The sequence below is a fragment of the Podarcis melisellensis genome, assembly GCF_964234715.1.
Source record: "Podarcis melisellensis genome assembly, chromosome: 2".
NCBI lineage: Eukaryota > Metazoa > Chordata > Lepidosauria > Squamata > Lacertidae > Podarcis > Podarcis melisellensis.
Genome location: NC_138529.1, coordinates 91,775,775 through 91,792,773, shown reverse-complemented (window position 1 = coordinate 91,792,773; position 16,999 = coordinate 91,775,775). Strand labels below are relative to the sequence as shown.

General features: G+C 40.5%; 1 protein-coding gene across 7 annotated transcripts in view; it reads left to right on the top strand.

Moving 5' to 3' along the window:
- Positions 1-16,999, top strand: part of CNTN6 (contactin 6) — a 196,966-nt gene that overhangs the window by 134,385 nt on the left and 45,582 nt on the right. For all 7 annotated transcript variants that reach the window (XR_014165831.1, XM_081901481.1, XM_081901480.1 and 4 more), the window contains 4 exons: positions 2,520-2,698; positions 6,170-6,306; positions 9,290-9,419; positions 9,630-9,780. Coding sequence is in view for 6 of the 7 variants with exons in the window: in XM_081901481.1 (XP_081757607.1) it covers positions 2,520-2,698; positions 6,170-6,306; positions 9,290-9,419; positions 9,630-9,780 (597 nt within the window). In the remaining variant the exon portion in view is untranslated. The remainder of the gene's footprint in view (positions 1-2,519; positions 2,699-6,169; positions 6,307-9,289; positions 9,420-9,629; positions 9,781-16,999) is intronic.

The window sequence follows — 16,999 nt, the reverse complement described above, 5'->3', positions numbered from 1 at the left end:
CCCCTCAACCTGCTCCTTTTGGGAGTGTTTTCCTTGAGGAAGGAGAAAAACAAATGCACACCTGCTACAAGAATAATATTACTTCTGCTTATTGGTTTCTATCTCCATATAGCAGTGGTTCCCAATTAGCTAAGAGTTAGAAGTCCTGCTCCATGATTGCAGTCATGGGATTGTTGTCTTTCACATGACGGTGTATGTTTTGACTCCACAGAGTGGGAAGTGACAAAGACAGGATGTTTGTGTTATTGTGTTCCATGAAGTGGGACTATTGTCCTTTGTTCTTTCTCTCTTTGCTGTCTAGAGAGAGAGGGAGCCATGTTGCAGTGCTCCGTGTGTGTTTATATGTAAATAAAGTAGATTAGCCAAAATGCTGAGTTGCTGAGCTCTGTCATGCAAGGTGCACAAACTCGGCGGATCCCTAAGTGTGCCGATGTCTGTTGGCATCAGTTGCTGTGATGTTCAGGCTGAAGAAAGCTTTTGAAGCTCCCAAACGATCGACCAGGAGGGAGAGAACATGCCTACTCAAGTGTAGGCTGACCCTCCTGTTTTTCAAAAGCAAAGCCATGGACCTCCTGCTTTTGAAAATTTTGTTATCTCTATGGTAGTTTTTGTTATGTGAATGGTGCCACAGACCCCTTTGGGTGGGTTACAAGGCCCCCCTGTGGTCCACGAATGACCAGTTGGGAACCACTTCTTCTATACAATATTATTCAGGATTCAAACACTAGTAAAACCTGCAGCTGATTCCATGTAGTGGGACACTGGCCCATGTGCCTACTTCCTACTGCACCTTGGAAGTGGATTGTGCAAACTCAAAGCCCCAAGTTGCTCAATAAAATATGGAGAGCCAGACAATGGCCACCATCTACCCAACCAACACTTTTTATTGGGATTATTTACATGAATCAGAACAGTTTGTGTCAGATAGATTTGCATCACATCTGAAACTTTGCATATTTCTTTCTGTGGCAGCGGCGGCAACAGCGTTATTGCCAACACTGCCTCAAAGTCTCTGTTAAAAGCTGTTCTGAAGGCATTCATTTTTCAGTTTTTCTGCTGCAGCAAAGCAGCTTATTTTCCTTTGCAGGAGCATGAAAGGCTGCCGTGAAATGCAAGACTATTAATATTTCAAAGTGTTCTGGTGACATAATAAATCAAGAAAGTGAGCCTTGTGTGTTTTCTGATGTTGCCAGAAACTCTAGAAGTATTTATAGCCATGTTCACACTTGAGTGTTTTATCATATAAAGAACATTGATCTAAATATAAATTAAAATGATAAAAAGCTATAAAAATGCAAAACAAAGCATTGCTCTCCCTTGTCGATAAAAGTTCTCCTTATTCCAGTCTCTCTAGGCCCCTCCTTCTGCTCATCACTCCTTTGCCTTTTGCTTGTAATTTATTATTCTCAGCTTCCTCTTTTAGTGTCATGTCTAATGTTCCATAGGTTTGATTTGTAGTGATCCACTCAAACAGAGTAAAGCTTTTGTTTGTTGTAAAATGCAACCAGTTTGAGGTGAGTTTGCGTGTGGTTTCCTTCTCTGCGCTATTCTCTCTGCAGATTCACATTTCTTGTTCCTGCCTGAGGGGATGGATTTGAGTTAGATTATCTTTAAGGCACCTTCAACGCTGTGCTTTGCTTCCTCTTAGACATTTCAAGTGCATCTCAGCAACAGTAGCAAGGCTTCTAGGATCTCTACTCCTAGATCTTGTCATTAAGCAGGCTTATTGTGAAAATAAAACATCATGCTTCATGTCATGTTTGCAAGCATGTGTGTGTGTGTGTGTGTGTGTGTATATTTGTGGAAATCCATGGGTTGCAGTTTACACCTGACAAAGTAAGCTGTATCCTATCAAATCTCATGCCTGGATAACATCAACAGTCTTTACAGTTTACAGTCTTTACAATGTTGGCAATTTACAATTGCAACGTTAGAGCTTTTTGGAAATTCTACCATACGGGTAAAAGTATATTTCTGGATTCCTTCTCAAGTCTGTTTTGTGCAATGACTGCAAACAGCTGCTCTCCCTTTTCAATTTCCCTACAAATCATTTACTTAGTGCATTCACATCCCACCTTTTTCTCTGAGGAGCTCAAGATGAGGAACATGGTTCTCCCCATCGTCATGTAATCTCCACAACAAACACTGTGAGGTTGGTTAAGCTGAGAGGCAGTCACTGGCCCAAGGTCACACAGTGAGCTTCATGGCCAAGGGGGAGATTTGAAACCTGTATCTCCCAGATCTTAGGCCGAGACTCTAACCACTGCACCTCACAGGCTCTCAGTAGCACCAAACATTTGGAAAATGGAGCCTTGACAGATTTTAGGAATAGTTGTGTATTTCAGTTTGAAATGGAACCTCTCCCCCACCACCACCTTATACTGTATATAACATCAAATAACTTCTTAAGTTTTTTGGTGGTTGCTGATAATTTCAAAAGTTCAAGGATTTACTTTCTCCCTTCATATAAAAAGTATTACGTAGGCTCTTACGTTTTCTAATGACTTATATTCATTTAGTCCAGTTCCCAGTATCATCTGGAGGAAACCTGATGGTAGCCCATTGGCTAGAAAAATCCACACATCCAAAGGAATCCTTGAAATCCCAGACTTTCAGCAAGAAGATGAAGGCTCCTATGAATGCATTGCAGGAAACATTCGGGGAAGGAATGCTGCAAAAGGCCAGCTGCTTATATATGGTGAGAAAATTGAATTATTTCCAGATAGAATACCAGCACTATTGAGAAATACTACTTACACCCTTTGTTTAGTCCTCACAGGAAGAAATCAAGGACAAAAATAATAAAATGACTGGTGAGCTGAAATGTTGTTCAGAATTCAGTGAATATGAAATATTGTGCATCAGTGGTAGACTAAAAATGTAGCTCATAGAATCCTAGGGCTACAAAGGTAAATACAAAGAAAAATGGAGGGGGAAAGTGGTTTCATACATACAAAATATTAAGTGGCTGAGATAAATTTTGTCATCTCCTCTTCCCCCCGTTAAGGGACAGGGGTGGCACTGTGGGTTAAACCACAGAGTCTAGGACTTGCCTATCAGAAGGTCGGCGGTTCGAATCCCCGCGACGGGGTGAGCTCCCGTTGCTCAGTGCCTGCTCCTGCCAACCTAGCAGTTCAAAAGCACATCAAAGTGCAAGTAGATAAATAGGTACCACTCCGGCGGGAGGGTAAAAGGTGTTTCCGTGTGCTGCTCTGGTTCACCAGAAGCGGCTTAGTCATGCTGGCCACATGACCCGGAAGCTGTACACCGGCTCCCTCGGCCAATAAAGTGAGATGAGCGCCGTAACCCCAGAGTCGGTCATGACTGGACCTAATGGTCAGGGGTCCCTTAACCTTTACCTTCCCCCCGTTTATCCGTGACAGAGCTCCTTAACTTTGTGCCCAGCAGATTTTCAGGCTATAATTCCCATGACTCCTGACCATGGGCTATGCTGGTGGGGGATTATGGAAATTGAGTTCCCCCAGACAGATAGAGGGCAACAGGTTGGGAAAGACAGGACTAAACAAGGAAGAAGATCCCAGTGGTTTGTGGTGATGGTGGAGGGCTTTTTGGAAAAGGCACTGTCAGCATGTCCTAGAAACGGGGAAGGTAAGCAAAGAATTAGGCAAAAAGGTGAAATATTTAGGGATATGGCTGACTGCAATGAATCTTAATCAATTTCAAGATACAGGCAGGTAGCCGTGTTGGTCTTACGCAGTCAATATTTATTTATTTATTTATTTATTTATTTATTTATTTATTTATTTAAAAATGTCCAGTAGCATCTTAGAAACCAACTAAGTTTGTTCTCTGTGCATGCACACAAAAGCATATACCAAGAACAAACTTAGTTGGTCTCTAAGGTGCTACTGGACAATTATTTTATTTCTTTATATATTTTATTTCAAGATAATTAAAGGTCAAGCAAAACCGGTACAAAATGGAAATAGAAACCTTGAGGCAGTGGACCTTTTATTGGTACCTGAGAAAATACCCACATTTGCCACCATTTAGAGCCACCCATGCTTAAAACAGTTCAGTGTTCCAAGCAAGAAAAAGAAGTGGATGGATTGATGATTGGGCTGGAAGAAGGAGCTGGGAAATTATTGCAGGGGGCAGGGGATTCAGAAGAGCATTCATTTTTGTGTTTTCTGATTTTCTATTTCCACCCCACCCACCCCCAGCTTTATCTCAAGCCCCATACCAAAGCTTTTGCCTACAGTCTATGGGTCAGGCTGATAGTTCCATAAAGCTCCATTACTGAACATAATAGCTCAGTTCATAGACCATGAGACTCTTATTCTCAGGGTTATGCGTTCGGGCCCCAAGCTGGGCAAAAGATTCCTGCATTACAATTCTATGTAACCAATAAAAGTCAATTGATGTATAGGAAATCACTTTGTATTCAAACCTTTAAAATTATGCTCTTTCCTTATACTCCAAAATTATGTTGCCTATGCCAGAAAGCAAAGCTAAGGTCAAATGCTTACAAAGAAGATACTCTCCAATTGTGTTTCTCCACGGAAAGGAGGATCTTTCAGTAGAGGGGCAATGAGACAAAAAAATGTAAAAAAATGTAGGTGTAGGATGTAATTTTCATGAATCTCCCCCTTTCTTTCTCAGTTATTAGACTATTCCTACCTATCATGCTGTTTAAAAGATTCCCCCAGCCTTATGGAGCAGATTTTGGAGGGCCGGGGGACTGCAGAGTGAAGGGAGATGAGCAAAAATCATACCCCTGCATCATTCTGCTAACAGAAACCTCTGCTTGATCAAGGAATACATTATATCACAGGTGTCATAATGGGATGCAACCCAGGGTAGCACACATTACAGCCTTAAAATACATTGAGACTGGTTTTTGTTTTTTCTACCTTGCCGCATTTCATTTTGATTTTACAAATCCTGCTACACACGTCACATATGATGTGTTTCCACTCCATCTGGTGTTGGCACTTTCCATAATCAAAATGAGTGAGTGAGACAGATTCCCCCCTATTCTTGTTTGTGGAGATTAGCCTGCATCTCTCCCCCACCTCCTCTTGTTTTAAAATGAATGAGATCCTAACCCACTTACAAGGGGCTGAATTTGAATTTAATGGGGCTGAATTCTAAGAAAACATGAAGGGGATTGTAATGGGCAGGCTGCAAGTGGTAGCTGGGTGGGAAGTGGGATGCTCCTCCATTATATATACCAGTGGACTGTGGGTAATTGTGGGTGATGTTGTGTACATGGATTCAAAGACCAGGGTGAAAATGCACTAAAGTCAGAGTGAAGGGTAATGTGTGCATATGTCTTAGCATAGATTTCCTGGTCGCTGCCATTCCAAATGGGGTTTTAGATTTTATTATGCTGTATAAGGTAAAGGGACCCCTGACATTAGGTCCAGTCGTGACCAACTCTGGGGTTGCGGTGCTCATCTCGCTTTATTGGCCAAGGGAGCCGGCGTACAACTTCCGGCTCATGTGGCCAGCATGACTAAGCCGCTTCTGGCAAACCAGAGCAGCGCACGGAAACGCCGTTTACCTTTCCGCTGGAGCGGTACCTATTTATCTACTTGCACTTTGACGTGCTTTTGAACTGCTAGGTTGGCAGGAGGAGGGACCGAGCAACGGGAGCTCACCCCAGCACGGGGATTCGAACCGCCAACCTTCTGATTGGCAAGTCCTAGGCTCTGTGGTTTAACCCACAGCGCCACCCGTGTCTTTATTATACATTTAACACTGGATTATGCTATATATCCACTGTTAAATGTACCGTATTTTTTGCACCATAACACTCACTTTTTTCCTCCTAGAAAGTAAGGGGAAATGTCTGTGCGTGTTATGGAGGGAATGCCTACGGGTGGCATGCCTACGGATTTTCCTTCTCTAAAAACTACGTGCGTGTTATGGTTGGGTGCGTGTTATAGAGCGAAAAATACGGTATATTTCTGTACTAATTCCTCATATAACACATAAATGTCACAGACAAAGAAAGTCAACAACAGAGAAATGACCACCTTCATAACACACAACATTTCTCCTGAAGAAGTAAACAGTAGGCTGTTCTGATAAGCTTATTTATTTGAATTTATGTTTTAATTTGTCTCTTGTTCCAAGGCTTTAGGGTAAAGATGCCTACAATAAAGTTACAATAAATTTGTGGGTTTTTTTCCATTGATAACAGCACCTCCTGAATGGAATAAAAGCATTGAGAATGCCTCTCTCTCTCTTTATGACACATTGGTTTGGGAATGTGAAGCAACTGGGAAGCCAAGCCCCTCATATAGCTGGTTTAAAAATGGCCAGCCCCTTGCATCAGAGGTAAGATCTGGGGTTCATTTTGGCTTCAGCTCAAAATTTGTAACCGATTCTGCTTTTTGTGATGCTTTACTGCTTTTCTTTTGTCGCTTTGAAAATCTAACTCTCTTTTGAATCAATCAGCAACTGGTTCCATTGAGTGATTCCAAATTTTAGCATGACATAAAAAGGTGAACAATATATCACCATCCACCATTTCCACTCCATGGTTTGAAGGAGAATGCCTGGTAGCGCTGCAACAAAATATCTGTGTTGTACACACCTTTATCAAGCCAGAGTACAACGTCCATTCATTTGTCCATTGCTTTTTTTATTTGTGGATGATTATTTATCAGATTGGTTATATGACTCAAAGAAAAAGCAGCTGAAAAGGATTAGGAAGTAGAGCTTCCATCTGAAATAAAATGCCTATGTTGATATGTTCCACATTCATATGATTTTGTGGGTCGGTGGGTGGAAAATAGAGAGAGAGAGTAAGATTCACTCTGAGGACAGCAACAGCCTGCAGGTTGAACTAAGTATGCAGAAGATATTTGCAGCAAGCTCTGTGGAAGTAAAAAGTGGAGAAGTAATGGAATGTTGTTAATTAGATTGCTGTGTACCATCCATACAACCTGAGGCTGTGTCCTCATCAAATTTTTAAGCTAAGCAAGGTTGGGATGGGTCAATACTTGAGGGAGAATCCTCTAAGGGAAAACCAGAGTGCTAAAGAATTGGTTTAAAAAAGATCAGTAGGAGTCACCCTTTCTTCAGCTACCCTACTCTCTCTCTCTCTCTCTCTCTCTCTCTCTCTCTCGATTGGCATCATCTTAAACTATTAAAAAACCCTGCAGTTATGCACATTTGATTCTTAACACATATGCCCAGAACCAGAGCTACACACATCATGATGATCACACAGACATCTTGTGCATTCAGACCTTTCTATTCATTTCAACAGAAGGGAATGTTAGAAGTTTTTACTCAAAACCCTCCACAAATCTGACACATGGAAGAGACAGTGGGACGGAGCCAGCCAACGTTATTATCATATTTCTTTATATCCCACCTTTTTCCCTAAAAGGGACTCAAGTTGGCTTCCAGATAAAATAGAAACAGCTTGAAAACATGGGCGGGGGCAGGACCAATGGTTAGAAAACAAACATGCATGTGAGAGAGAGGAGAGAGAGACGTTGGCCTTTACTCCAATGGCTGCATATTTGGTGAATACAATCTCCACAAGTAAAGAGACAGGACTGTAACTCAGCGATAGAGTACCTGCTTTGCATGCAGGATCAATCCCTACCGTCTCTAGGTAGTGCTGTGTGGGACTCCTGCCTGGAATCCTCCAGAACCGCTGCCTATCAGTGTAGACCAGTGCTTCCCAAACTTGGATCTCCAGCTGTTTGGGGACTACAGTTCCCATCATCCCTGACCACTGGTCTTGCTAGCTAGGGGTGATGGGAGTTGTAGTCCAAAAACAGCTGGAGACCCAAGTTTGGGAAACCCTGGTGTAGACAGTAATGAGCTAGATGGGCCAATGACTCGATATAAGACAATTCCATACAATCCTATATTTGGAGCCTGTGGAATTAGGGTGCTCACTGGCTTGGAGACACTACTTGTGTAGAGTGCAGAGAGATCAGCAGTGTGTGTGTGTAGCATTGGGTGAACATAACTGTTGTCTCATGCAAAACAATGAATTGAAGATATGCTTTGTCCTTATTTGCGTGTTGGGGTCCCCAAGCCACCCTCTAAATAAATCACGCAGCAAAAGAGGATGAAAAAATTGTGTGCCAAGAATATATAACCTTTGGGCCAACCCTCTAAATGGTAACATCAAAATCTCCCCAACAACCTGACTTGGCCCAATCACAATCATGGCCATCCAAACGGTTCCACCCAGCAACCTAGAGTGGGTGTCTTGTTAGACCCCACCGCAACACGTGCTCTCCATGAAGGAGAACACACTTTCTCGAGTGTGAAACCTGATGTAACCCAAACAGCACCATCCATGCACAAGAGGCAGGTATCAGCACCCTTGATTTAGGGTGGGAAAACTACCAGAGCTTGAGCTCAGGGACTATAGAATTCTGATTGACTGACTAACTGACTGACTGACTGACTAAGAAGAATGAAGCAGAAAACCAGGAAGATGGGAGATAGAATGGCATATTCTAAAAGAAGCATGGCTAACAGTTTGGTTAAAAAATGTAACAGCCTGCTGGAACAGGCCAATGGCCCATCTAGTCCAGCATCCTGTTCCCTCAGGGGCAGCCCAATGTCTGTGGGAACCTGCAAGCAGAATTCAAGTACAAGACCCCTATGCCCTCCTGCAGCCTCCAGAAGCTGGTATTCAGAAGCACCAGTGCCTCCAACTGGAACACTCTACAGTCCCCAATTCAGGTGGAAATACAACTTGCTCATATGTACATGGGAGCTCTTGTATTCAGATAAGTTCAGAGTATACATCCAGACTTTCACATACAAAACTGATTACTGCATCAGCAGCAGTCAAAAGGCTACTGCATTCTTCGGCCAGCAAGTCTTTTAACACATATAACAAAGTTATCATAACTCAGGCCACATATAGCAGATCCTCAAAGGATCCACAATACAACCTGCAGCACCCCATGCCGACTCCCTAAAATATATTGAATCATGTCAGGGATTCACGTGAACAAAGTGTCATCATACTCCCAGCCTTCCTGCTGATCTAGAACCCAGGTTAAAAGGAATAATGCCTGGTATCTATGACGGAAATACAGGGTGGTACACTGGAATTGTATTGGCAGCTGATTCAGGTAAACCTAACGTGTCAGAGAGCAAAGCCCCAGGGGATTTGAATTTGACAACCCTGACACAGAGGCTATATACACAGACATATGTTCTTTCTTCACTCTAGCAGAGACAACTTCTCTTTCTCCTTAAACTAAATAAAATAAAACATTTTAAACATGGTTTTCATGGTATTAATATTGGCTCCCTTTCTTCCTTCTTTTTCTAGGAAAGATTTCAAATCGAAAATGGAACTCTTACTATAACTATGCTGAACATTTCAGACTCTGGCTTCTATCAGTGCGTTGCAGAAAACCAATACGATTCCATCTATTCCAATGCCGAGTTAAGAGTATTAGGTAAGTTAACCATTCCTTCAAATGGGAAGACTGGAATGATGTAAACAACTAAGTTCTGAGAATGAAAGTCATATCAGTCATGGAGAAGACAAGCCAAGAGGAAAGGCCCATACATTTCAAAGCTAAAGAATGAAAACTCATTAGTTCATTTTCTTTGAACTGCTATGCCACATATTTCTACACCCACTTTTCAATTTAAATTATTTCTAGTTTCAGCCCCTGACTTTTCCAAACATCCTGTGAAAAAAACGTCAGTTGTCCAAGTGGGAGGCCAAGTTGCGATTGGATGCAAGCCAGAAGCCTCTCCCAAGGCTATCATTAGCTGGAAGAAAGGCACTGAAACGCTACGGCAAAGCAAAAGGTAACCCCTTTTTTGTTTTTTTCTAAGTGATTAATGCTGGAACACTGTTTATCAAATCTTGGCAGGATCCAAGGACCTACTGGGGCACCTGGAAGGAGCTTTCACTATTTCATTGATTATTTTTTTTACTCTTTTTTAAAAAAACAAACAGCTGAAATCCATGTCATATCACAAACCCCTCAAATAGCAACAGCAGTGACATAGTGGGCTGCTGTTCATTAATAGAAAAAAATGTCTAAAGATCATTGGGTATATCCGATGGTACTTATTTTCTCCTGCAGGAGAAGCCTGGGAAGTAGAAGCAAAATCATTTCAAAAATGGTGAGATGATTGAAGAAATATGCCAAAATAAAGTAGAGCTGCTGGATCAGATAAATTAAATGATACAAAATGATAATCTGATTGAAGTTGACTCTAGGTAATCTGGCTATTGCATGTACAAGAGCATTCTAACTTTTATGTTTTTATTTATTAATCTCTACACCGCTTTTATGCCAAAATGGCATAAATATTTTCTAAGTTGTACGTTTGTCAGTCTTACAGGGAAACATAAGCCTATTATATTCACCTTTTAATATATTAGGTTAAATAAATCAGGTCATTGTTTCTTCAACCCGAAGCCCACTCTTTGACGCCACAATGATAATTTTACCAAATGGTCCATCTTTTGGTATCTGAGGAGAAATGTATCCCCTTTACCTACAGGGGCCAGATATGTGTTGGAAATTCAGATTTGGAAAACTTCTGAATTCTGAGTTTGATGGCTACTAAACACAAATAGGAGCGAGGAGCTCCAGCGTCATCAGCAGAAGAGTACATCTCACATGAGGATATGGAGGAGAAAATTTCATGTGTCACCTCTTTTATTTCTCTTCCATGGTACATTGTCAAACAAGACAAACAGTAGAAGCTCTTTAACTAAAGTTAAGTGACTGAACTGGTGTTGTAACTGCTGCATTACACAACACTAACAAATAAAGACTATACAATGATTGCTAACAGATGGCCTATATGGGATAGTAAAAGTGATGCATAATGTTAAGCCAAAATATTTATTATCCGAAAAGTTTCATGTGCATTTGAAATGTTCTACTAGTGTATTCATCAGAGAATTCTTCTGTTGTTTGGTTCATTTAGTCTCATGATATGCATTGTTAGTAGCAAAAAATCTTGTAGCCTAATTTTGAACCACAGGGGACTTTCGTTCATAACTTTTGTATAACCAAATGACCCCATGTTCTAAATAGTTCAGAAAGTTGTTGGTGGTCTCCTAACCATACCTCAAGCCAGGGCTTTTTTCCAGCCATTGCTCATAGGAGCTCAGGTGGGTGCACTTGCCATTCTAAGAGAACAAGAAAGAAGTTCATGGCACCTTTTCTCTAGAAGAACAGCAGTGTTTAAAGCCTATTTTATAGGGGGATTAGTTTTGATGCCTCTCACGCCTTTTCTTCCCTCTCTTTGAAAACTTCTTGAAGTTTTGATATTTGATAATTTGATATTAATGAGGCGTAACTAGGGGCTGGGTGCTCTAATTTTGAAGGGAGGTTTTGGTTCTGGTTCTGTAGTTAATTTGAATCTGGTGGGAAATGTGCTTGATTGACAGACTTCTCAGAGGTGAGTTTTTCTATCTCAAAATAGGTAAGAGAGTTTGCAGCAATCCAAGCTGGTGTTGTGCATACTAAGAAATGAGTGTGACCTTAGGGAGACACTCTAATCATACAGTTGTGGTAAAACTCATGTGGAAAGGTTCTCATGGCAGTACAGTGTCATGCGCAACTGTTTCCACTGTCGTTGCCTTTCAGTGGTGCTAGGTTGAACCTCAGGTAGAAAATTAAATACTCCTATGCAGTAAAGTCATGCTCTCTATTATAGAACTGAATATAATAAAGACAAAGGTCATATATGCCTTGGAGAGATGTACAAAAGTCCACAGAGCAGGCTTTAAACAAGAAGTGTTTTCTCATTCCCAGTTCATTAGCCTATTCCAGTGCTTCAGTCTGTCTTATGCTTTCTGTTTAGACAGATAAGAATGGTGTAGAATTGGAGGCGGAATGTAAATTTGGCAATACTTGGAAATATTTCAAATCATTTTGCAATGATAATTTTTAAACTGGCGTTTTAGCAATCTAGGTGAATAACAGTTTTGTTGTTGTAGCTCTGCATTTTGAAGCACCAAATTTAGACAGTGAAGTGGTTCGTACCACGGAGTATACCAAACTATGACTTATCAAGACAACATGAATGTGCAGACCCCTGGACAGTTGCTTGCTGCTGCTTCCCAGCCTTTTTTAATCTTGCACAATGCTGAGCTAAGCCAACGTTTGGCTTAGTATGTCATCTGAATCTGGGCTGCTGGTTAAACTCTCCCCTCACTAACTAAAAATTCTATCCAAGAACACACCTTAAGATTGTTCTTTGGCTTACAGTGTCATGCAAACCAGACCATAGTTGTTACAACCTTCTTTAAGTAGTATCTGATACTGGTCATTCAGATCCTAGTTTTCTCTTATGTGGAACATTAAACTGCCTTCTGTTCTGAATCTCAGTTGGAATCTTCACCCCCTTTTTTTCCTCCTCACCCCCAGCACCCAAGTCATCCTCCTACCTAAGCATTGTATTACGTCCTCATCAACCAGAAAGTTCATGTTCATTTTCATTTTATTAAATAGACCTCTGTGGGCTTTGGCTTTTAGAGCCGAGACAATGCAAGACAATTGGGACAGCACAAGCTTTCGAAGACAGTTTCACCATAAAAGCAAAATAAATAAAAATTGATCTCTTCTCTTGATGACGTACTTGTATTACTTAGTGGACCAATGAGATTGATTCCTTAGCTGCTAACTTTAATTAATCACTTCAGCTCTATTTCTGGCTAATGGGTGAAGTGACAGAAATCAAAGGCATAGATTTCCCTTCATGCTTCCAGTCATCACATTTTGCAGTATCTATTGAGATATGAAAATGCATGCAAAATTTCAGGCCACTCAGCAGAATTGCTTGGATATCTTTTTCTTGTTGCTTCTCACTTCAGCTGAAACCACATTAACACTATGCAGAACTAACAGGCAGCATCACTTTTGCTCTATCAGTTCCTTCTCCACTTCTCAAGATTGTGAGTTTAAAAATTTCAAGGCTGTGAAAAAATTATTTGAGTAATTCCAATGTTCTTATTGACTTCTTTTGCTTCTGTTAAATTACAGTTTTGCCCATATTTTTCTACTTGAAGTGAAATGCAGTAGAAGTTTTTAAAATATGATCTATATTAAAATAGCAGAACTGTGTACAAATACTTGTATTAACGTATAGTGCCATGTGATGTACCCTATCATTACACACATAGTTATTTACAGCTGTAGCTATTAGCCTGGTCACATAGTGATTATTCTTGATTAAATCCAGATCATTTATAGACAAGTTAAAAAGCACAAGTCCTAATACTGTTCCTTAGGGAACTTCACTTCTTAGATCCTGTCATTGTAAGAACTGTTAATGTATTGCTACTTACTCACTGTTTCCTAGTCTTTAACAAGTTACTGCTCCCTTGAGTGCTAAGCTTACTCTTGAGCCTTTGTCAAAACAAAATAAAAAAATTCCTTCCAGTAGCACCTTAAAGACCAACTAAGTTAGTTCTTGGTATGAGCTTTCGTGTGCATGCACACTTCTTCAGATACACTGAAACAGAAGTCACCAGACCCTTCTATATAGTGAGAAGGTGGGGAGGGGTATTACTCAGAAGGGTGGTGGGAATGGGTGATTGGCAGTAGCTGTGATGAGCCTGTTGACGACTCTTAACGACTGCAATAGGTCTTACAGGAAAAAGCAAGGGGTGAGAAGGTGAGAAATGGCTTTGTCATGTATAATGAGATAAGAATCCAATGTCTTTGTTCAGACCAGGTCTCTCCATGGTTTTAAGTTTGGTAATAAGTTGCAATTCAGCAGCTTCTCTTTCCAGTCTATTTCTGAAATTCCTTTGTAGTAGAACAGCTACTTTGAGATCTTGTATAGAATGTCCTGGGAGATTGAAGTGTTCTCCTACTGGTTTCTCTGTCTTGTGATTCCTGATGTCAGATTTATATCCGTTTATTCTTTGGCGTAAGGTTTGGCCTGTTTGTCCAATATAGAGAGCTGAAGGACACTGTTGGCATTTGATGGCATACACAATGTTGAGCCTTGACAATGTTGAATCTTGAGCCTTTGGTGACACAGATTATTGAAAGCATTTGAAAGTCAAAATGCGCAGTGTCTACTAGATCATCCCTATCCATATGCTTAGTAAGACCCTCAAAGATCTCCAAAGGTTTAGCTAGACATGACTAGCCATTGCAGCAACCATGCTGGTTCTTCTTCAGCAAGACTTGTTCTTGTACATGCTTGGTAATTCTGTCTTTAACAATGGTTTCTACAAATTTTACCCAAACAGATATTAAGCTAAGTGGCCTGTAATTTCTAATATCCCCCCTTTTTATATAAAAATTGTGTTATTTGGATCACTTTCGAGTCCACTGGTATGGAGGCTGATCTTAAGGGAAAGTTCCATATTTTTTGTCTGAATATCAAAATGTGAGAAGGTGGACAAGAACATTAACAGAGAAACTCTGATAGGAGAGGAACAAAACATTTCTTTCTTCAAAGTAACAATAAGAGAGGTGAAGGTCTGCACTTCTCTCTTTCCTATCATTCTTAGTTCTCATTTCTTCCTTTGTTGTAACTTTTCAGCTGAAAGTGACAATTTGCTGGCCTCAATTTATCAAAACTTTCATAGTTTTCCTTTGTTGGATGTGAAAGTGTACGAAACTTTTTTAATGAGTGCCCTTGCACCTTCTCGGAGCTGTGACTTCTGCGTGGTCCATTGGCACCTCTGGAAAGTTCAGCACAGATTTTGCTCAAACATTAGGATCCATCAGCCAGAAAGTAACAGTAGCAAGCTAAATTATTAAAGAAAATGTTAAATTCCCCCATACATAACTTCTACATATTGTTAAAAAAATAAACCTTTTTTGATAACCACTACAACAACAAAACTAACCTGAATTCTTTCCCTTGTTCTTTACCCACTAAAGGTTTTTGCTGAGTCTACACAGCACAGAATTCTTTTAAATGTAATTATGTGTTCATAAGTTCATGTTCATAGATATGCAGAGATAGTCTTTCTGGAACTTAGATTACAGCAACAGTGATTGGGTTGCAATCATAGAGAAAGTAAGCAGCCTGGCTGACCAGGAAGGAAAAGCAATCAGAAGACACAGACAATTATTCAAGGAAGTTAAAGATGTTGCCAGAAAAAGGATGTTGGAGGACAGAAATCAGATAGACCAAGATGCAAAAAAGAAGATGTAAATATATACATATAAACGTACATTAACTGTGATATAAGCCTATTATTGAAATAATCCTATTATTGAAATAATTTAACTGCCCAATACATGCAGAATATGGAATGAGATTTAACTTGACAACTGTGAAACACTTATCGAACAGGAAAAATGGGTGTGTCCATGTCTAGTACCTACACACAGAGAAAGCAGCTCATAGGACTTAAGAGAGCCATATACAGTATCACTTATCCCCAGCGGGCCAATGTGCAAGGTGAACAAGACTGCCCACCTCTCAGTCACATGACATCATCATGAAGTCAGATGAAACATTCCCCTTTACAGACTGTATTGAATTCAAACTGACCTGCAAAGGAAAAATGTGGGGAGTGGAGCTATGTTCCTGGGGCCCTGGCCCAACTGTTGGGCATGTTGCTACATGTCCATGCATTAGAATGACTGGCTGACTGACATGCTTGCACATGGGCTTCTTCAACTGCAGATGACCACACAAACATGTGGCATCTGAGGTGGGGGCCAGGACCATGGATGGGGCCAAGAGTGCAGCCCCACACCCCAGTAATCGCTTGATGCCTCTTTCACATGAAGTCATGGTGCTTAAGTAACATGGCTCTGAGGTGGGAATGGATTGAACTATAGGACATGGGTGTACAATATGGGCACAGATCTTTATGTTTCCATGATGTGCTCATGGCAGTAACTTCTTACATACAAGGTTTCTTCACAAAAAATATGAAATTTATGAACCAGAAAGATGGGTTGTTTGTTGTTGTTTTTTACCCCATCCCTTGTTGAGGATACTGTTATAGAAGAGTTAAAGCTCAGTACTGAAGCACATTCTATTTATGTTGGATGTGAAAGGTTCCCTTCTCAGCTTCTCCAGGGAGGCTGGGAAATACCTCTGTCTGGATCCCATGGCTCATAGGCGTAGACAATATGGAGCTAAATATATCAATGTTCTGACTTGGTGTGCATCTGCTTCCTATATTCCTAAATAAAGATAGATTAGGAGTGATTCACTCTAGGCAGAAGGGTCATCAAAATCCCTTTGAATTCTCTTTAAACCTCTTAATTGTTTCATTGAAGACTTGAGTCTTTTACCATGGCTCACAATTAATGGTATTTCAGTTCACCAGCACCAATATTAGACTTGGCAACTAATGATGTTGTGACTATCTGAGATTAGTGGTTTTTTAAAAAAATTGTACAATAAAATATATAGGTAAACTGAGATTTAAAACCTAAAAGAAATGTACCTGAGCTCCAGACTCCTAATATTTCACTGCACATTACTAAGTGGGTGGTTTTATTCATCTTTTGAAGCTGGGCATCATGACTGGGAACCAAAGAGATTAATTTAGGAGCGCCTAAGAATTTGAGTACAGCCAGTGACTTCTCCCCCCCCCCCCCCTTGAACAGTAGTCTCCCATAATAAACCCTTTTAAAAGGCTTCCTGGGTTCAATTTTGAGTTGTTATGTGGCATGAGGTTGCTGCTGTTTGAACACAAACCCAAAGCTTCCCTAGTTGTGTGGTTCTTTGAATGCCACTCCATGAATCTAAATCAGGATCTTAATAGCTGGATATAGGAAGTCATTGTCTTCAACTTTTAAACTTCAGGATTTATGTTTTGTTGTGTGCTTTTATTTTTTATTTTCAAGACAACACCATCTGCATGGTGTGCTTTCTGTTCCTGTCTTCCTCCCTCTTTCCACGCTTCCCCTCCTCTCTCTCTCTCTCTCACACACACACACTTTAATCTTCTCAATGAATTGCAAAGGAGATAATCACAAAGGATGACACATTTCATATCTACACAGTGTTTCCCAATGACAAATATTTGTATTTTTAGTTTATACACCCCAAGGTGTGCTTAGAAAAAAACACA